The sequence below is a fragment of the Pteronotus mesoamericanus genome, unplaced genomic scaffold, assembly GCF_021234165.1.
Source record: "Pteronotus mesoamericanus isolate MK-2021 breed Mesoamerican mustached bat unplaced genomic scaffold, CSHL_Meso_final contig_20, whole genome shotgun sequence".
NCBI lineage: Eukaryota > Metazoa > Chordata > Mammalia > Chiroptera > Mormoopidae > Pteronotus > Pteronotus mesoamericanus.
Window position 1 is genome coordinate 57,742,501 of NW_026555085.1, and position 23,063 is coordinate 57,765,563.

General features: G+C 32.6%; 1 protein-coding gene across 4 annotated transcripts in view; it reads left to right on the forward strand.

Annotated features, from left to right (window-relative positions):
- GRIK2 (glutamate ionotropic receptor kainate type subunit 2) overlaps positions 1–23,063 on the forward strand; it is a 605,654-nt gene that overhangs the window by 506,105 nt on the left and 76,486 nt on the right. For all 4 annotated transcript variants that reach the window (XM_054569762.1, XM_054569766.1, XM_054569765.1 and 1 more), the window contains one exon: positions 2,543–2,760. In XM_054569762.1, the coding sequence (XP_054425737.1) occupies positions 2,543–2,760 (218 nt within the window). The remainder of the gene's footprint in view (positions 1–2,542; positions 2,761–23,063) is intronic.

Sequence of the window (23,063 nt, forward strand, 5' to 3'; positions counted from 1 at the left end):
ATATATTTAACTTTATAGATGTTTCAACTTAAAACATGAAAGTTAAGAGAACTCTTACATGAACTAATCTAAGTTTGTGGTATCTCTTTCTAAATAAAATGAATAGTTGGTACTTGTATTTTCCTTCTTATACATTGTGGGTTCAATTTTTCCCCCTTAGGCTCACTCTACACATGTAAGACAATATTGGAGTTCTTTCAAAATATTAAAAGTGAATAAAAGCCTCTTATGTGAGACAAACATTTCTTACAAGTAGCATTGGGCAATACAATCACCTAGGCAAACTGTTAGTCACCTGCTAAATACTAAACTTAATACTCCAGCAGGGGTGTCCAACCTTTTGGTGTCTCTGGGCCACACCTGGAAGAAGGTGAGTTGTCTTGGACCACACATTAAATACACAAACATTAACAAAAACAAATCTCATAATGTTTTAAGTAAGTTGAAAATTTTGTGTTGGGCTGCATTCATAGCCGCCCTGGGTCCCATGCGGTCCGTGGGCCACGGGTTGGACACCCCTGCATCTAGAGTATATTATCTTCATAATAAAGGTTTGACCACAATGAAGTTCTTTTATTATTATTTTTGCTACTACTTTGAACAATAAAATATTTTTTACTATATTTCCTGAAATACTTGAAGGTTTTGAGAATCTGTATACTTATAACATGAGCTTGATATCTATAAAATCTAGCAATGGGAAATAAGACTATTAACTGATGTCTCTGAAAATTATTACAAGTAATCCAAGCAACGAAAAATTCAAATATACATTTGCTTTGCCACATAACTACTTCACTGCTGGTGGATACATGAAAGAGGAACCCATACTATTCTGGCTGATGCCCAGTTCCCCAGGAATTAGTGGGATATAGTGCTGGACATGACGTTACCTTGAGTACATGACAGTCAGCCCCTAACCAGGCTCTGATTCACAAGCCTAGGAAGTACTCGCTTTAAGTCATTGGGTAAGATATGAACTTGTGGTAATTGGGCCATTTTTGTCGAATGTCTCCACTGTTCTTTTCTTTCCCAGTCTTGTTTGACTTTTTGGTGTTGTTGTTAAAAAAACAAACAATCAAACAAACACACAGTAGAATGGGCAGCCAAAGCTGCTGATCACCTTGGGAGGATTTTAGTGTTTCAGTGTCCAGTGTGTGTCTGACAGGGCCTAGGAGCGACTACATCAGAAAGGTACTTTTTTGTTTTTTTCCTTATAGAGTGGTAGGCAGAGTCTGGAACTGGAGTTGGCTGTCATGTCCAAGTCTGTCTGCTTTTTAATATTTTGTTGATTTGCTTTGAAATTGCAAGAGTAAGATGACCTGCAGTGTAAGATGGGCTGTTTGGATATATTCCAGTCATGACACCACTTCTTTTCAATGTTAATGTTAATTTGTTATATTTTTCACTCCATCTAAAGATATGTTACCTCTGCATCAGTGATTATATTAAATATATGACTGTGAAACAGATCAACAAATGGAGTCCATCTTTGCTTCATTCCATTTTACTCAATCTCTATTAAGAATTAAGTAATTTGCAGCCAATGCTTTCCTGATTATAGATTGAAAATGATTAAAAGTGATAGTAATATTTTACATACATATCCATATACTTAATGTAGGTTTCTTATAGAATACTATATGCTGATATGTATTAATTTTAACATTAAGACTATAAATAATGGATATAATGTAAATAATATAAAACTATAAGTCTCAATTTTAAAATTGTTAGGATTTTATTTTATAATCTAAATTAATTAAAATTAATAATAACCAAAGTAAAATATAATTTAGATTCCATTTTCTTATTAATATCATGTGCAGGCAACTCCAGTCATGTATTGTAATATATTTATGAAATATTTACATATAAGTAAAAATAAACATGATAATTTAACTACTTATTCTGACTTCCTGCATTGAGGCTAACTATAGTGATGGGAGACATTTGTTTATACATAGGAAATATATTAATACATTATTTTAAATTAAAAACTGGATTTAAACCGCCATCTCAAGAAATGTAAGTATTGAAATTATTTCTATACATTACTTTTTAAAATGGCAAGACACAAAATTTTGGAGCTTCATGGCCATAAAAATTGAGACTTTACATGAAGCTTGTTAAGAAATGGATCTGAACATATATTAAAGTATTTCTTCTACACCTACATGACTAACAAGAATATGAAACACTGTACATATGGTTTACATACTAGAGAGATTTTTTCTTCTAATGCTATTTTAATAAAGGTTATTCACTCAGTAATTAATTGCTACTTTACACTGTATCAGGAAGGACTTAAGTCTCCTGTCACTATACTTAATTAAACACAAGTGTCCTAAGAGACTGCCTACTAACTGCAATTAGCCTCTGCACTCCCAATGGTTGTTGCTTGCTTACTAAAGCAATATGTAAATCAATGATTAAAGCTTTTATTACACAGTGATTCCATTCTGCCACTGTGACCAAAAGTACCTGACTGCTGATCAAATTCTCTGTATTCGTTTCACCTTTTTCCCCAAATCTCTGTTAGGTTCTGAGCTCATGCCCAAAGCGCTCTCCACCAGGATAGTGGGAGGCATTTGGTGGTTTTTCACACTTATCATCATTTCTTCGTATACTGCTAACTTAGCCGCCTTTCTGACAGTGGAGCGGATGGAATCCCCTATTGACTCTGCGGATGATTTAGCTAAACAAACCAAGATAGAGTACGGCGCAGTGGAGGATGGCGCAACCATGACCTTTTTCAAGGTAAGTTCTACTGGTTATCTAAAATTAATGTATTAAAACAATAGAGTGCAAACAAACAAATCTTTCTCTAGTAATGACTGTTATAGCATAACAACACTGTTTTTCATGCGGAGGAATCAATAGCATATCCCTTAAGGGTGGAGAGGTATACAACACAATATATGACTGTCAAAGCCAAACATTTCAATATTGGAAATGGCAAGAAGCTTTTGCTTTACAAGTATGCTATTTTTGGTTGGAAGAAAATATGGCCAAAAGTAATGTTTTTTTCCCAAAAATATTTTATCTTTGAATGTAAAACAAATAATGTAATATATTTAATGAAAAATGATAAATTAAATGATTTTACTCATATTTATTGAAAATTGATAAGAAATCATATGATTTCACTCTAATGAACAAAATGAGCTAACCAGCAAAATAGAGACAGAGTCATAGATAGAGAGAGCAGGATGAAAACTATGGAAGGGTTAGGGGTGGAAGGATCGAAAAAAATGAAAAAGGACCCATAAGCAGGGACAACACCGTGGTGATGGCAGTGGGGAGTAGGGTATAAGGGGACTAAATCATAATGGAAAAAATACTATAATAAAATAAAAAGAAAACTGATAGTAAAGCTTGATTACTCTAGAGAGTAGAATGATTACATGTAAAAATATTTCCATAGATACATTTCTTTTTTAAGATGAGACAAGATTTACTCATTCGGAAGCCTACAGAAAAAAAAAGGAAAATAATGGCTGAGAGAGAAGAGCAGAAACATTCTTTGTCATCTGTGCATTCATCCATTTAGTATTCTGGATGGCACAGACTCTGAAGATGGGCTAACCCACTGAACTTGGAATGGTTTCCAGAGGGACAGCCATATGGAACATTTATTTGTTTTATTTTTTTGAGATTTTATTTATTTATTTTTTTAGAAAGAGGGAAGGGAAAGAGAAAGAGAGAGAGAGAGAGCAAGATCCATGTGTGAGAGAAACATTGACCTGTTGCCTCTCGCATGCTCCCCAACCAGGGATAACCCTTGTAACCCAGGCATGTGCCACTACCCAAAATAGATGGGTGACAGTTTTTTTGTGGGAGGACACCCAACCAACTAAGCCATACTGGTCAGTCATGGCCATGTGGAATATTAAAATGAAAGGTGTGGTTGTACCAATATCCAGGCATATAGAATGACTTGCTTTCCTCTTTATTATTTTTCTCCTGCACCAACTGGTATCACTGGGCCAGAATAGACCAAATTTAACTCTAAGGAGCCAGTATGGCTTTACAAGTACTTTTATATTTTACCAAGTATTTTCACATTCTTTGTAGGTTAAGCAACTTAAGCACTGGTGTTTTCCTTCACTGTTCACACAAATGCAATTGGAAGTTCAAATAAATTATGCAGTATAAGCAGATTTTTAAAAAAATAATTGACTCAAACTATAGAATAAGTAATTTCATCAAACATTCATCAAGTGCCTATTGAGTGCCAGAAATTACACTACATGTTGGTTATTCTATAGCAAATAATATCTAGTTCTCACTTTTAGGTCAGTTATACTTTAGATGGGCACATGGAAGACTAATTTAACAATCACAGAGCTGGGTTTTATGTGACTGAAAACAGCAGTTTTGTCTAATTATATAATTTTCTTTGTAAAAGTTCTTATAAAACCAAATGAGCTATTTGTTTAGAGTTTTAAAGGACACTAAATATCCAAAGAATAAGATAAATTTGATTTAGTCAAATATACATAATTCTTAAAATTTAATTATTTTTAAAGTGAATACTTCATATGGCTAGATTAATGCATGGATGTATATTCTATATTTAATTGGAAAATCATTATTACTTAATCAAATTTATTAAACAACAAAATACAGGTAAAGCATTATGATCACTATGGTACTTTTTGACTATATTAATTGTACTTAATTAATTTTTCCAATTTAATATTTAGAATTAATAGAGATTGCTTTTTCATAATTTTTAAAAAAGAAATCAACTGTTGAAAATACTAAGTAAGCACTGTGGTAAATAACTTTGTAGAGAATGAATGTGTAATGCATTTAAATTATTATAGTATTCATGGGACTTTTGAAGTTCTTTGTAAAATAATGGAAGTGATTTCATTCCAAAGCAATTAATTCTGCTTCACAAATGCTTCAGAATTTTAATTTAATTTTGTTTTCCAGAAGTCTTAAATATCTTGTGTTAAAGTTTTCATATACTAGAAGATTTTTCTAGAAAATAAAAAAATTCCTTTTTTCCTCATCTTTAAAGCTTATTTTCTCCCTTTTTTGTCTTGTCAGTCATTCCAGTATTCTATTCATTTTTGTTTTTGTTCCATAACAGTCAGCAGTGTCATTTTTGCACTTCTCTTTTCCTTGCTTGACTTTTCTTACTTTCTCATCTCTTGTTCTTTCTAACATTCAAGGGTGCTACTAACACCCAGAAAAAATTGACATGAAACAACTTTGTTTTCATCAGTACAACACTTTCTTTTTGTAGAATTGAAACTTTCTAGATGTATATGAGTCATAATAAAAACCACATAGAGATAATCACTAAATTCACAATTATTTTATGTTGATAATTTTATCACATGCTGAATTCTTACTGTTGAAATTAAAATTTAAAAGGATACAGTAATGCTGATTTTTCTTCAGTTATTTAGTGTAGCCCTAAATGATATTAATTTCAATTTCTTATTTTGGTTAAAGTGTATACTTACACTAATAGGTATGAAATTTTTTTTAAAAAAATTCCTAGAAATTTTACAATTGAAGTAATTGCATATTCATTTTGAAGCTCTACAATGAACTAAGGAATATTTTGTGTAGTCTGGTTACATCTGACATCATTCTTTTATTTCTTGATTACCAGCTGTGCGTACAGACACTCTAGGAAACACCCTTAAGGCATTCATTTCAATGGAATTTCCATTCTGTTTTTACTAATTTAATGAGACGTTGTTGTTATCTAACTGATCTGGAATGCTCATTTCTAGAAAATTATTTTAAAGAATGTATAGTTTTATCACTACAAACAAGAAGAGCTGGCTCAAGGTACCTGTTTTTAAAGGGAGTAAGTCCTCAGTCCTGCACAGAGTCAGAAGTACACAACCATTCTACAATATTAAGTATTCCTTTTTCACTCTAGAAACAACACTCTAGAGTGTATTCATTGAAATTACACACATATTCTTCAAGAAGACTTCTTTCTTCTTTGCTCCTGCATCTACACACATTCTTTCCAGGGATAGATGTAAAGCCATGACTGGAAGAATAGCTCAAAATTTAGCAGACGATGTTTCTTTAGGGATATTCCATTTAAACAATAGGAAACTGTATGGCATCACCAATGTATTCTTAATTATACTTAGACAATAAGTTAGCTGAAGGCCCAAGGATCTTATTGAAAAACATACTTGAAACCTCTACAATCTTATTAGCCAATGTCACTCAGTAAATTTAATAATATAAATTAATTAATTAATTAAAAACTACAATAAAGAGAATAAAAAGAAAAGCCTTACACTTGAAAGAAGATGTTTGCAAGACATGACCTTCAAATGATAAGTGTTCATAATGAAAAAATAATGAAATCTTTTTTAATCTAATTAAAAATATAGACAACACAATAGAAAGTTGGACAAAAGATTTCACTCTGGTCCTGGCTGGTGTGGCTCAGTTGGTTGGAGCTTCGTTTCCTGGACAGAAAGGTTGTAGGTTTAATCTCAGTCAAGGCACCTGCCTAGGTTGCAGGTTCAAACCCAGGCCAATCAGGGTGCATATTGGAGGCAACCAGTTGATGTTTCTCTCTCCTACTGATGTCTCTCTCTTCCTCTCTGCCCCGCTTTCTCCCTATGTCCTATTCTCCCTCTCTCCCCTCCTCCCTTTCTAAAAGCAATGAAAAAAATGTCCTAGCTCTGGCTGTTGTGGCTCAGTGGATTGAGCACCGACCTGCAAACCAAAGGGTCACCTGTTTGATTACCAGTAAGGGCACACACCGGGGTTGTAGGCCAGGTCCCCAGTAGGGGGAGCATGAATGGCAACCACACATTGATGTTTCTCTCCCTCTCTTTCTCCCTCCCTCCCCCTCTGTCTAAAAATAAAATCTTTAAAAAAAAAGTACTTGAAAGAAGATCAAAATAAATAGATAAAAATTAAAAAAGATTTCACTATACATTTCATAGAATGAGGGAATACAAAAAACTATAAATTTATGAAAAATTGCTTAACCTCATAAATAAGGAGAAAATTGGAAATTAAAATTGAAATGAGGTTATCATTACTCAGCAAAGAGATCAGCACAAGTGAAATGGTCTTACTATATGAAGCACTAAGAAGGGTAAGAAATAGTTGAAACTTTGGTATGCTCTCTATAGTACTAAAGAGAGTATAAATTGGTGCCACCACATTGGAAAATAGTCTGGCACTACCTAATGAAGTTAAAAATGTCTTAACCTGAAGAAAAAAAAAGAAGAAGAACAAAAACAAGTATGGATGAATCATAACCTTCTAGGAACTTAGGAACTGGGTACAGTATAATTAAAATCTCACCCCAGAGCTGAACACTACACAGAATGTTGTCAAGCAAACAAGCACATTATTTTTACCCTAAAAGTATAAAAATTAAGAGACTGCATACATACATATAGATTACATGATCAAAAATCACTCAGCTAGAGACTGTAAATGTTTTGACCTCCTTTGAAAATCCTTATATTTTCAAAGTGAGTTGTATGTTTCACAAAATGTAGCTGAGTCACCTTGTTTCTATGTACCCATGACTCAGGTTTTCCAAGTTCTGCACATTCTCTCCTGGGCTTGGCCTAACTAAAATGTCTGGCTTTTTCCCATGAATAAATATAGTTTTCAAGAAAATATTGTATTAAAGGAGAAGCATGATCTTTTTTTATGGTTGTTAAAAAGTTCTACCACATTTTAAAAAGACATTTAACTGATATCAAATATTTAATGTAAATCACTCAATATCTCTGAAACACAATCTATAATTTAGAATAGTTGTTAGGAATAAAAAAACAAACAAGAAAAACCCCACTATGAAATCAGAGAAACTAGAACTTAATTACAGGGTCCATCACTTATTGGCTTTATTTAGATAAAACACTCACTTTTGTAAACCCCATTTCTATTTAGGAATGAGGACATTTCTCATAGTATTTTTTTATATTAAATAAAAACTCTGCATGATATGCTAAGCACGTAGTAAAAGCTTGATATGTTACTAGAATACCTGGCTAATTTAAAAAGTTTAGAATTACCTTGGCTGCTATGGGTCAGTGGATTGAGTGCCGGCCTGCGAACCAAAGAGTTGCCAGTTTAATACCCAGTCAGGGCACAGGCTTGGATTAAGGGCCAGATCCCCGGTAGGGGGCGCATGAGAGGCAACCACACACTGATGTGTCTCTCCCTTACCTTCTAACTAAAAATAAATAAAATCTTTAAAAAATAAAAAAATAGAATTAGAATTATTTTAAATCGTCAAGTAAATTATGTTTCTATGATCAATAATCAGATAATTATAAAATACATTAAAAGAGATCAGATCATGAATATCAAATTTAAACTGCTTTATTCTTCTGACTATTCTCATGGAAAGGGAATAATTTCATAAATGAAATTAAAAAATTGTGGAGCAATTTTTAGAAGCTCTTTTCTAGACTATGTATTTTGAAATACTATACAGTACTCCCTTATCCATGGGGGATATGTTCCAAGACCCCCGTGGATGCCCAAACCTTGGATAGTACCAAACTCTATGTATACTATGTTTTTACCTATGTATACATAACTATGACAGTTTAATATATAAATGTGACAAAGTAGTTGTTTAACAACAATAACTAATAGTAATATAGAAAAAATATAACAATATACTGTAATGAAAGTTATGAGAATGTGGTATTACTTTCTCAAAATATTTTATTGTAGTGTATTCACCTTTCTTGTGATGATATGAGATGATACAATGTGTATGTGATGAGTGTGGTATTCAGAATGGTACACAATTTAAACTTACTAAACTATACTTACTTGGTGCCTCTGTATTCATACTACGCTGGACAACAGGGGAACAAGGACTGAATTACTATCATTCACATTTGATCTCCAGTTCTTAAAGCAGATTCTGCATGTGGTTTGGGGTATATTAGTTACTGATTGCCACATAATGGTGCTTAAAAAGTACTAAAGCCTGTTAGTGGCATCTAATATAAACCTTTATTTAGCTTACAAGTCAGTTGTTTACTCCAAGAATCTTGTTGGCACAGAGATTTTTTACATTGTCAACGGACTTTGTTTCTTTTACACCAGGGTCAGTGCTTTTGCCTTTAAGTATATCTGAGTCCATTTATTTTATTTTTTTTTAATTAATTTATTTACTTTTTAAATACATTTGTCTCTGCCTTCCCCCCACCTCTTTCCCTTGCCCCCTCCCACCTTCCCTCCCACAGCTCTTCCCCTTTGGTTTTGTCCATGAGTCCTTGCTATATGTTCCTTGACTTTCCCCTTCCCTTCCCTTTCCCTGCCCCCCCCTTCCCTCTTGTCTCTGTTGATTTCTTTTCCTTTCAGTGTTGCTGGTCATATTTTCCTTGCTTCTTTGCATTGTTGGTTAGGTTCTGCTTATAGGTGAGATCATATGGTATTTGTCTTTCGCCCCCTGGCTTATTTCGCTTAGCATGATGCTCTCCAGTTCCATCCATGCTGTTGCAAAGTTTAGTACTTCTTTTTTTCTTTCTGCTGCGTAGTATTCCATTGTGTATATGTACCATAATTTTTTGATCCAGTCATCTACTGATGGGCATTTAGGTTGCTTCCAACACTTGGCTATTGTAAATTGTGCTGCTATGAACATTGGGGTGCATAGGTTCTTTTGCATTGGCGTTTTGGTGTTCTCAGGGTATAGTCCCAAGCAGGGGAATCGCTGGATCAAAAGGCAGTTCCATTTTCAGCTTTCTGAGGAAATTCCACACTGCTTTCCATAGTGGCTGCACCAGTCTGCATTCCCACCAACAGTGGACTAGAGTTCCCTTTTCTCCACAGCCTCGCCAGCACCTGTTGTTTGTGGATCTGTTTATGATGGCCATTCTGACCGGTGTGAGGTGATACCTCATGGTGGTTTTGATCTGCATTTCTCTGATGGCTAGTGATGCTGAGCATCCTTTCAAATGCCTCTGGGCCCTCTGTATCTACTCCTTGGAAAAGCATCTGCCCAGGTCCTTTGCCCATTTTTTGATTGGATCGTTTGTCTTCTTGGAGTAAAGTCGAGTGAGTTCTTTGTATATCTTGGAGATCAAACCTCTATCTGATGTATCATTAGCAAATATATTTTCCCAAATGGTTGGCTCCCTTTTCATTTTGCTGATGTTTTCTTTAGCCGTGCAGAAGCTTCTTATTTTGATGAGGTCCCACTTGTTTATTCTTTCCTTTATGTCCCTCGCTTTAGGAGACATATCAGTGAAAAAATTGCTCCGTGGGATATCTGAGAGTTTCCTGCCAATGTTCTCCTCTAGGACTTTGATGGTGTTGCGACTTATATTTAAGTCTTTTATCCATCTTGAGTTTATTTTTGTGTATGGTGTCAGCTGATGATCCAATTTCAATTTTTTGCATGTAGCCATCCAGCTCTCCCAACACCATTTGTTGAAGAGGCTGTTATTGCCCCATTTGAGTCCATTTATAATCTAAAATCCACATCTATAGTTCTTTTCAACTGGTGTCTCTCTCTTGATTTAATCATTGCTATTTTGGGGTATATGGTCTTTATCTAGAGGACAAAATCTACAAGGATTTGCTCTAACTTTTTCAGAAGTCATAACAAAGCACCTCAAGGCAACATGATTAATTTGATCCTTAATTAAGGCCTGACCCCATATTGGAAAAATTTTTAGAACTTGATTAGATTACTAAAGATGAGAAACACTTTTAGTACCCAACAATGCAATTTCTAACTTTATATCACCTCTAAATTATGTTTGCAAGAAACCCAGATCTTTTAAATTAATTTCTCCTCCTCCTTCTTTGTTGTTCTTATTACTGTTAATATCCTTTCTTTTACTACTTTATCTTATGTAGCTAAAAGTACCGAGTTAATGCATTAAATATTTTGTCATTTTGTCTGAATATTTTGGTCAAATCTAAAAGATTATTAGTGTGTATTCACCTTCCAAGTTATTACAAAACACACTTTAAAAACGTTATTTGTCCATATATTTACAGATTTCAATATTCCCAGCCTTTTCTGGTGACTTCGTTGTCATCTGCTATGTGACCCTAAATCAGTGTTACATATTTATGTTTTCTTTATGGCAGCAACTCGTTTATTTTACCAAATTCTGTACATTTTTCCATTGGAACAGTGAACATTACATTAATTGATGGAACACCTGTGACAGAGGGTTTTAGATAGAACGTGTGATTACTTTCAAAATTTTTCTATTCTGTAGAGAGCTATGTATGTTTCTTCAAAATATAGACTCAATTTATTTGGAAGTCTAGATTTTAGTGTTATGAATACAAATAAGTGGATTAATCCATCTTAGGGGAAGGTTTTATCTTTGGTACCTAGCAACAAAAGAGGGTTTGTTTGTTTTTTTCTTTTCCTTTGTGCATAACCTCCCATTTCAGGAGAACTCAAAATACATACCAAATGTCATCTCATTAATCTTCACAGTAACCACTAAGGAAGGTAGAAAGCAATTATCATTATGCTGATTTAGCAGATGAAGAAACTTAACAATGGAGAGGTTAAGTGACTTATTAATTATGAAAGCTATAACCAAGGGACACATAGTATCAACAGTAAAAGTAATAGCCAAAGATATCATAGCATAACCGTTATCACTCTGAAAAACTAAGTGCATTAGTCATTTGGACTCACCCACATGACCTCAAGTGTTTGCTCATATTAAATTTCTAAAACATTTGCCTTCAGCCATCAGGACACATACGGTTATAACATGTACTTTATAGTCTGCTTCTTACTCTGTGCTTATAGGTTCAGTGGTCTTCTGAAATTAAATTATGCTTAAAGACACAGTAGGTTTTTAAGCTTGAATTGCTAGTGTGGCATGCCTGTAATGATTTTTGAAAGCTTGAGCGATTTTTGCTTTTTAAATGCCAAAAGAACATAAGTAATTTTTGAGTTGATGGATAGAATATAAAAAGCTGGCAGTTTACTGCAAATACTTAATAAATAAATTTAGAAACATACAGCATTTATTAGATAATTCCCATATTTTTATTAATTTCTGCAAACATAATTTCTGTTTTTATGTAGAACAGTGGTGGTAATGTCAACATAATTTATTTATTATTAAGAAACTTACACATTAGAAAAGTAAATTCTCAAAATGGCATCTATAGTGTATTTTTGCCACAGAGAAGTGTTTTCTAATGTGAGTATCTTTCTCTTGCTGTATTGGTGGTAAAACATATTGACAGTTTCATTTTGCACTTTTAAAAATTGACTTAAGTTGTTTTTGAAGATGAGAAAGGCAATCTAAAATTAATTTTTAATTTATTTAATTTAATTTATTTTTATTGAGAGATAAAGTACATATAACATTGTATAAGTTTAAGGTGTGCAACCTGTGATTTGACATATTTATATATTGCAATATGATTACCGCCATAGTATTAACTAACACCTCTATCATATCACATCATTATTTTTTTTTTGTGGTGAGAACAATTAAGATTTAGTCTCCTAGCAACTTTGAAGTTTAAAATATAATACTGTTGACTATAATCACTGTGCTGTGCAGTAGGTCTCCAGAACTTATTCTTTGAATGCCTTTTATATTTTATATAGCAAATTCCTAGTTAAGTGTCATCAAAAGAGAAGTTCCATAAGTATTTGTTTGCACTTGGATAGAAATTGACTATGCCCTTCATTGTGTACCATATTTACTATTATACATATTATAATCATTTTCATCTCTATCCGGAAGGGATTCTTTTGACAACATAATAATTAAAAATTCATAATAGTACTTCAGTAAGTATAGGGATTATTTATTTAATACTAGGTCACATCTGAGTTGCTTGTTCATTTAGGTGTTACTAAATTGTCACATAGCTTCACTTTCAGGTCATTTTTTTAAAACGTAGAATTACTCTATGCTTAGTAATGACACCTTCCATTTCTCAATAATTTAGGTAAAAGTCTCAGATTTCAGCTTTGGGTTTCAGATGGAATAGTGTCTCTGTTCCTAGAAGCCAATTTAAAAATGAAATAACATGAACTTAAGGATATTACCATTCAAGTTTTGTAGCTAAAGTTTTTGACTTGTTAATAGGTTGTACTTGCCCATGTATGTATCATAAATTCTAGACCATAGCCCAGCAAAGTTACTGATACTTACTATTTTATCAGGATCCTTAGTTAAAGCACTCCTTCAAAAACTCCTTCAACTTCATCATGGATGTCTAGGAACATATAGTCAAATAATCTTATCCATGACAGGCAATCATAAAGATAAAGAGACAGTCTTGATTTTTACATCACTTTTCTTTTTCAAAGGATAGAACAATTATTTTGTCCTATTTGGGGTATCTTTTGTTAAGTTTTAAACATTTTTAAAATATCAATTTTTTTAGGCCAGCAGTCTCAGCCTGTTTGCATATTAGAACATCAGAATCACTTGGGGAGCCTTTAGAGAATACTGAGGTTCTAGGCCTTTGTCTAAACCAAGTAGATCCTTGAGGAAGGATCCCAAGCATCTAAATTTTTTATTTCCTCCTCTGGTTATTCTGTTGTGTAGGAACAGTAAATTTAATTTGAAGTTTGAACAATACCTTCATCATTGGCATTAATGGTGAGTAACAGATTGCATCAACTTTGGTCTTCATATTTGGGTAGGCATTTTTCTCTTCTGAAACACACTCCACAAAATATGAAACAGAAGCATGAATTAATCTGCTGACTACATTCTTACTTCTTTTGAATTATTTACCTGAATTGCCTTTAAAGCCGTTTCAACAGAGTTTTGCAGAACATGAAAACCTAATTACAGTTTCACTTCTGACGCCATTCCTGGGAGTCCCCAATAGGTATGCATGAGAATTGCCACACATGCAGCAGGATGAAGGTTAGAGCTTCCTCCTTTCTCAGAGAGGTGTCTTGGAGTAAATCCTGAGTTTCATTTGCCTCTCTGAGTAAACTTGAGAAATGTTACATTCTATGGGACTTGAGGAGGGAATATATTTACCTTTCCTCTATAAGCCTTTATTGCAGGTTGTTTTACTGTAAAGCGTAGAAGGAAAAATTAAAGAAGAGACTTGTAAGGGGCCCTGTTAGAGTTGAAGGATTTTTCATGTGATTTAGGGGTTATCTAATGGAAAGCAGATTCAGGAGGTAAAGTATTGGGTTGACCAAAAAGTCTATATTTTTTTTCTGTAAAATAAAAGACACATTTTTCATTTTCACCAATAACTTTATTGATTTGGATATTTTGAGTATTTTGGCTATCTCGCGCATTCTATAACATTGATTGTCCTCAATGAATAACTCCATTTGATCACTATCAACTTCAACTGGTCTACCCAAACATGGGTCATCGTCCAGTGGGAAATCTTCAGCACAAAACTTCACCTACCACTTCTGACACATTTGATCAGTCACAACACTTTCTGCATACACTGCACGAACCGTTTTTTGTTTTTCAGTTGTGTTTTTACCTTTCATAATATGCTGAAAATGTTGCTTATTATCCCCGCTCTTCAATTTTAAAATGGCTACACAAAAATTTGCCATTTTGATTTTTTATAGGTTCACACTGATATGACAGCTGTCACAATACAATTTAACAAAATTATTTCAAATGAAGTGACAGATAACTAAGTGCTACTACAACCATCTTTACGGAAAAAAAACAAAGGAACATTTTGGTCAACCCAATACCTTATTCCATAAGTAGATGTTGCTAGGTACTGAGCAACAATTGGAGATTCAGGCTCATGCAGCTTTCTTGCCTGAGCTTATTGTACTCTGCTATAATATCTAGTGAACTATTGTGACTCCTTTCCTTGTTGTGGAAAATATGTAGCTATATTAATTAACAGGGACAAATTATTAAACAATTCTAATTTACATGCTCCTTTGTGTCACTTGAGTATTCTTCAATATCCATCCCCCCATAGATCTAAACTGAAACAAAATGCTCCTCAAATATGGTATTGTGCTCTAAATTGGGTGATGGAAAAAATATAGTTAGGCTTCCAAGCCAAACTCTATTACTGCTTATGTGCTTGCAAGTTACTAATTAGGAAAAAAACCCTATAGCTATTTAAAATACATAGAACCTTTATTTTGATTTTTTTGTTGTTGTTTTCATGCACTGAATTTTATGGATAATTTACTTAGTTTTAATTTTTCTACATACTTAATTAAATGAAATAAAATTTAAGCTTTATGGTTGGACACCAATGTATCTGATTAGTCAGTTTAGAATAATGATTAATACTATTACTATAGTTTCCATTTGTTCATGTTGATATTTTGTTCATTTTCTGTCAGATACTTTTTCTAGTAATCTAAAAGATATATCTCAACAAAGATTTTTATTGCTATATCATTTCTCTAATTCTCCAAAATTATTTTTTCTTTATTAATGGTATTAAGCTCCTGGTTGTGGGTAATGGATTACTATTAACATTAGGTTAAATGGGAATATTTTGTTTGATAAAATAAGGTTGATGTTTTAAAAGTATTATAGTCTTATTAGAGTCTAATGTGGTTTTGATATTAACTTGTTATTTTTGAGATAAATATTTAAACCAATTCTTATTTTGAGCTTAATTAGCATAGTAAAGAGGTTATTTTTACCCAAGAAAGTTGTCTCCTTCTTCTATTCTCATCTTACACACAATTTATTGTATGTGAGGCCTGATCTTGTGTTTATTACGGGGATTTGCATAAGGCCTACAGAAACCCAAGACCATTTTACTATGTTCCCATTCCAAGAAAGAAAACGGTGCCTTTGAGTAAAGCTGCTCCAGCAGACACTGGTTTTTCATGCCAAGTTACAGCCATCAATGGTGAAATAGCAGATGTGAGGGCTGGTTGGCATCAGAGCATATGAGTCAAAGACTTTCCTATGGGAAAAAAAGTGCTTCATTACACTTTATCTGTGTTAAGAACATTGGTTCTATCAAGCTGTCTGAAAATTAGAAAATGATGAGTTTTATTACCCTCGCTCTGCCAGAGTGAATTCAATAGTTAAAAAGTAAGTGATAACCCTATTTGGGGAATTATAAGAAGTGATTAGAGTCTCAATGTATTTAAACTTGGAAGGAGCAACAACTTTTATCTTAGCTTCTCTAAAACGTTTGTGGGACAAAAATTTAATCCCTCTCCAATTGTTGCATTTTCAGTATATACCAGGGAAGTTTTGAAGCCCTTTACTTGAAGAATAAGTTATGTGTAAAATCTGAGTAATAAAAGTTTTAATTGTCTTGGAAAGCCAGTGTGTGAGGCTGCTGTTATTCCAGGATACACCATGGTTCTCTCTCTTATTTGCCCTCCCTCCTTCATTCTGGGCAGGGGCCATTCTTGCTATTTGTCACATCAGGATGGCAGCTTAAACCCAGCGTTGCACCTCATCAATCTTAGGAGGGAAGTCCCCACAGGGAGTAAGAAAATTCGAAAGTCAGTTAATATAGTGATGTTGAGTTGGCATGTCAAGTGCCGGATAATGGATAATAGTTGTCACCGCAAGGCTTTATAGCCACTGGTTAGGCAACAATTTGAAGGAAATGCAAGAATGACATATTTTTGGATACACACAAGTAGGCTGAGATAAAAATTAGTAAAAATTGTTTGTTAAAAAGTATAATATAAAAAAGTATAATGCTCTTCTTAGATAAAAATAATTAAAATGAAAATTCAATTTCTTCTCTATAAATAGCTAAATAAAAGCATTATTTGGTATTTCTAAAACAAATGTACAAACAAAAAAAACCCAAATTCTCTGCTTTGTAAATTATGTGAGGAATTATATTAATTGGCCATGTGGCTAAGAAAGATCTATTATTCATGCTTCCTGTTTTCTTTTGAGGGAGGTTCAGTTTTAGAATATCAAAGAAGACATTATTATAATTTCTCTAGATGGCCCATTAATTAAAGGTGTATACAGTGAAACTTCTGTTAATCCAGAATATCCTTGGCAGTTAATGTTTTTGATCTTTCATGTTCTGTGATGTCTCTTTTGGGGGAAGCTATCCTTTTTTTGTAAATACAATTTGTACTAACTAGTATTTTTGGTCATATGAATTTTCTTTGGTTTATTTGTTTTTCTATCCTTTTCCAAAAGTCCAAATAGTAATGATATCACTTTGTTCTTTAACCTTAAGAGTTGGTCTGAAACATGATATAGTAGTTAAGTTGGTTCTTTCATTATATCGTAAAGCAAAATAAGGTTTGCTATTACCACTCCACCATCTTTGATGCTTTAGACTTTTATTTAAGGCAACACAGAAATGTTATTCTCCCTTAGAAGCAAACAAAAATATAAGCTCATGAGCTATGACCTTAGCCCTTCATCATGAGTATTTAAAGTAGCAAATGTAAATCATAAATCATCCCTATTTTTAAAAATATCTTTCCCACTAATCTCACAGGTATTGGGAAAAAGACAAAATAAACTTTAGAGCTCATTAATAGGTGCTGATAAATGTTAACTGAATGTAATAAAGTCTTCAAAAATATTGCTTTAAAATATGGCTAGATAGAATATTGCTGCTAAATGTCTTAGTCTTAAAGGAATCAGGGACTGAAATCACTCTAATTCCTCTTTTTGCCCTAATATTTGTGACTGTGGCAATGCCTACAGTTGTTTAAATGTCTAATGCATACTGATGAACACTTTCCTTGGCCTCCTATATTCCGAGTAATTCTTTAATAATTTCATAAATAAAGAGCTCTCCAGATGAGTGAATATGTCTGCACACATATGCATGAATGAGCATGTTCTGCACTATTAAGACATGCTATCTTAATTGGAGTTAAATTATGGATAATTAAATAATTTATTTTTCTTATGACCAGTTTCCATATTAAATCTCTTTCAGTGGAAGAATAGTTCAGAAGTGGCAATAAATAGTAATTTTATATTTCCTGATAGCATATGAATAATGTTTTTGATTGTTATTAGCCTATTGTGTACATCATAGCATTAATGGAGTTGAGTGAAAAAGTTTGATTATCTCTAAAGGTAGGTTTTTCATTTATTAAATATTGTAATTATAACAGTTTAGAAGCAACACTATAAATTGGTTTGCTTTGTAGGTACCTTGATTGTTTTCAGAACACTATGAGATTATGCTTCATTTTAATTTTTTACAAAAACACTTACATAAAGACAAAAGAATTGGAAAGTAACATTAATAATGGATATAAAAGATTGACTCAATGCAATTTATTTTAACCTAAAGATTAAATGGCATGAAATTCTCCATCTGACACTCATTAGGTATTCATTTATCCCCTCTAGGCTTCTGTTATCTTACAGGTAAAAATGGGGTATAAATATGTCTTCTATATTGGTTACATAAAACCCTAAATATGTATTACACTCCCAGTATGTACCTACAATTATCCTTATTATAAGGAGCTTAATAGTAGAATTATTAAACTCTAGTGATAAAACCATTTTCCTAACATAGATGCTTGTATTCTTGGAAATACATTCAGTTTACTTATGGTTAATACAAGATCTGACACAGTTATCTTTTTTCTGTCTTAATAATTTGATCCTGATTGTATATTATTTTAAAGTATTCTGTATTATTCTCTTGTACTGCTTAAAAGCTAAAATTCATTATAAATCTAGTTCCATTCACACATTATAGTCTTTTAATTAATGTTTTTTTAATGTGTGAGATTTGTTTTTACAAACCATTCATGTTCAGAATTAATGCTTAAGTAGGGGAAAAAAACCCCCATTTTTAACTTTCTTCCTCTCCATAAATATAAACATGATAATTTAAGCAAGTTTCTTTTTCTCTTGAGAAAATAATGCACATGGCTCATGAGAACAACAGAAATTTAGGAAAACAAAGGAAAAATGTTCCAATTCTAATCTACACAAAAGGTTCTTAATATCTTCTAACAATAGCAGCTTGCATTTTCTCTATAGATTACTTAGATTTTACAGCTTTTTCCTTATTCATTGTTAAAAACCTTTTAGATTTAGGGAATTACTTACCTAAATAAGTAATAAATATTAATAATGCATTATGATATCCTGCAAGCTTAATGAAGTGCTTCAATTAAAAAAACTTTTAGATTTAATAAAGGTACACAAATTCTTCTGTTTTCACTGAACACATAATAATGCTCTTTTCAAGAAGATGCTTTAAAGAGTGATTATCAGTAGAGTTATAAGAATGTTTTTATAATACTTTCATGTAAATATTTTTTGTGAGATACATTTTAAAACAAATAGCCTTTTGCTAATTTCCAAACCCATCCCACTTTAGTCACTGCACAAATTAAAAGTATATTTACATATAAACGCACATGTACAGCAGAGAAATTACTTGTAGTTTAGATAACTAAGTGATTGGGATGTTCATTTTTAATATGTATTATATTATAAAATCAGAAGTTTAATGCTTTAAAATTTTAAATTTAAACATTTTGCTTAAACTTTAAAGAAAAATCAGTAAAGATGATACTAAATTTATCTGTTTAGGATTGCTAACACAATCTTGCCTTCAACTGAAAGAGAAAATAATGTAATACAAATATATAGGGATCGCTATTAACCTTTTCCTGTTAAATTATATTAATGTACATTTAGAAGAATGATCATGTATAATACATATATATTTATCTATTAACTGCAATTTATCTAGACTTTCCATTTTTATGAATGAAAAAGACCACCTGCATGACTATACTCTTCTTAGAAAGAGTTGCCAGTGAATGAATTTGGACTGACATTCAATTTCTCAGTTATACCAGGATGCCCAGAATATACCAGCAGCAAGGAACAGGACGTTAGTTCATATTCTTTAAGTGTTTTAAACTGATATTTTTATTATATCTTATTTCTATTTCAACACTAGGAAAAAAATAACCCAGTGTGACTTTAGCAAACACATAGAAGTTACCAAGCAAATTAGGAGTCCATACTGTCAAAATGAAGGAGGTGACCGTCTAGATGGCCATGAGTAAGAAATGTGTATGGTTAAAAACAACCATTTTTAGATCTACTGGGAATATTCTAATCCTGAGACAGATATTTAATAAAAGATTCCCCCCAACTTGATGATAATTATGATAATGTTGAAAGTGTTGATATTTGTGATATAGGCCCCCTTAAAATTCGGGGAAATCACTAGAGCTATTTATGACTGTGGGAATAAAAAAGAAGTGACTTTAAGAAAACCAGCAAAATTCATATTGAAGAAGCCAAATAAACTAGCATCAGGAAGAAGTAACTTTCCTGAAGCCAGAAAGACATCTGCATTTGAAGGTGTTTGAGAACTAATTTTGTGGAAACAGGAATTCTGAGATCATTGCAAGTAGCCTTATATTAATGATGCAGCTTATGAGTCAGCATCAAGCCTGCCAGGCCCCACTTTGAGAGCTGCTGTCTTTCCGGGGGCTCAACCATTGCAAGAAGCTGCTTCTATTTATTTCTGTACTGATGATGAAATATGTGTAATACTTGGAGTAAAACTCATGGCTAGAAGAAAAAAAGTTAACTGTATTTTGAAAATAAAAATGGTAACTAAACTCTATATCTTATTTGCATTATCAGTAGACATGCAATAAGCTATCCATGCTCACTCATCCTTATCTGCAGTTTTGTTTCTTTCCAAAACTCAGGCCTAATATATTGTCCTTGCCATATGTTGAAACGAGGGTGCAGTGATTTACTGTCATTAGCCATAAGAGAAACACTTCAGTGTTTGCCTTCTCTCCTTTCTTTGAATTTGGGAACACTTTTAGCAGTGTCAAAATCGGTAGTTCCCTACAAAACTCTTCAAAGAAATTTTACTCTCTTAAGCTAAAAATTAGGATTGGATTTTTGTTCTTTGTATGGCTTTTAAAATATGTATGATTATTGCACATGTGAAATGTGGCTAGTGCAATTGAGCAACAAAACTTTAAATTTTATTTGATTTCAATCATTTTAATTCATTTAATTCAATTGGAAAATTAAAACCGAATAAGTGTAAGACATTTTCTCATTAAACAAAAAATTATATTTTATTTTAAACTTTGCATAATGTGAAATATTTTATTGGAGATCACATTATCAGTGCCTGTGTCATTTTTAGTGTTCTAATATTCAGTTGCAATGGATTGATTCAGTTCAAGTGAGATCTTCTGTGTACTGATGTAACACTGAAATATGTTTACTGAAATATTTTTTGCAGATGACATAATTTATAACCATCACTGGGTAAGCCATAATTAAATAAATAATATTACTTATGAGACAATAGAATTAAATTATGTTTCTAGTTTAAAAATTACATATGGACAAACTTTCAAATTTAAAATGAAGGTACGTGATTGAAACAGAATTGAGTAGAAATGTAGAAGCTGGTATTATCACTGGAATAACAAAATTAAGACTCAAGATGAATATATGTTACAGATTTCACCATAAATGGCAATTGCAGTTTGATGAAGCAAAGCAAAGTGAAAAAGCTGCTTATTGTATAAAATATTTTTAACAATAAAGTGGTCATTAACAAGAGATATTCTCATACTTAATGAATTTGATAAGTGGTTTCCTATTAGCAGTAACAAATCAATCAATAAAATTAGTTGCCTAAAATCAGAGTCAAATGTTCAAAAAATTTTTAAATGATTGTTTACAGGGTCTAAGCTTATGCCTTTGGAATGATGTTACAAAACTTTGATTTTTTTATTAAAAAAATTGTAACAACATGGATTCTTAAACAAAGAAAGTTATTTTTAGATGGAGAGAGGAGTAAAAGATATTGGGTTGACCAAAAAGTTCATTCAACTTTTTCTGTGCATGGCTCTGGCAGTGTTAGTTGTTTTTAACTTCATTCGAAAAAATTTTATTTGATTTTATTGTGACAGCTGCACATCAGTGTGCATTAAAAAAAGAATCAAAATTGGTGAGTTTTTGTACAGCCATTTTAATAATGAATATAGAAAAAATATGCAACATTTTTGACATGTTATGCTTTATTATTTCAAGAACTGTAAAAACACAATTGAAACACAAAATAAGTTTTGTGAAGTTTGGAGGTACTGTGACTGATCGAATGTGTCAAAAGTGGTTTGTAAAGTTTCTTGGTTATTGACATATTTGGCCAAAATATTATTTACTGTGGAGCAGTTTATGCATTGGAAGATGTTTAGCAACACCCCTGGCTTCTACCCACTGTAAGCCAATAGCGGGAGATAGCCGAACTTACTCAAAATACCAAAATCAATAAAGTTATTGGTGAAAAGAAAAAAATGTGTCTTTAGTTTTGTCCATGAGTCCTTGCTATATGTTCCTTGACTTTCCCCCTCCCTTCCCTTTCCCTACCCCCCCCTTCCCTCTTGTCTCTGTTGATTTCTTTTCCTTTCAGTGTTGCTGGTCATATTTTCCTTGCTTCTTTGCATTGTTGGTTAGGTTCCGCTTATAGGTGAGATCATATGGTATTTGTCTTTCGCCCCCTGGCTTATTTCGCTTAGCATGATGCTCTCCAGTTCCATCCATGCTGACGCAAAGTTTAGTACTTCTTTTTTTCTTTCTGCTGCGTAGTATTCCATTGTGTATATGTACCATAATTTTTTGATCCAGTCATCTACTGATGGGCATTTAGGTTGCTTCCAACACTTTAAATGAGCTTTTTGGCCAACCCAATATTTCAATTGTGGAAATGTTAGGAAATTATGAAGAAAAAAATTAAAGGAATATTTTACAATAAGAAACACAAATTTCCCTTCTTAATCTCCCCCCCCCACACACACTTTTAAACCTTGACCCTAGAGACATTTCTCCATTTCTATAGATTTTTTAATTCAAGAATGTTATATAAATAGAATTATGAAGTATATAGGTCTTTGAATTACCTTTCTCCCTTAGCATAATTCTCTGGAGATGCATCCAGGTTGCTGTATGTATCAATAGTTCCTTTTATTGCTAATTTCCCATGGTGTGGTTGTACCATGGTTTGTTTAACAACTTACTTGTTGAAGTACACCCAGCAAATCTGTTATGAACATTTCTGTACAGGTTTTGATGCACATAATGTTTAATTTTGATAAAATCTAACATATATATTTATGTATGCTTTTGTTT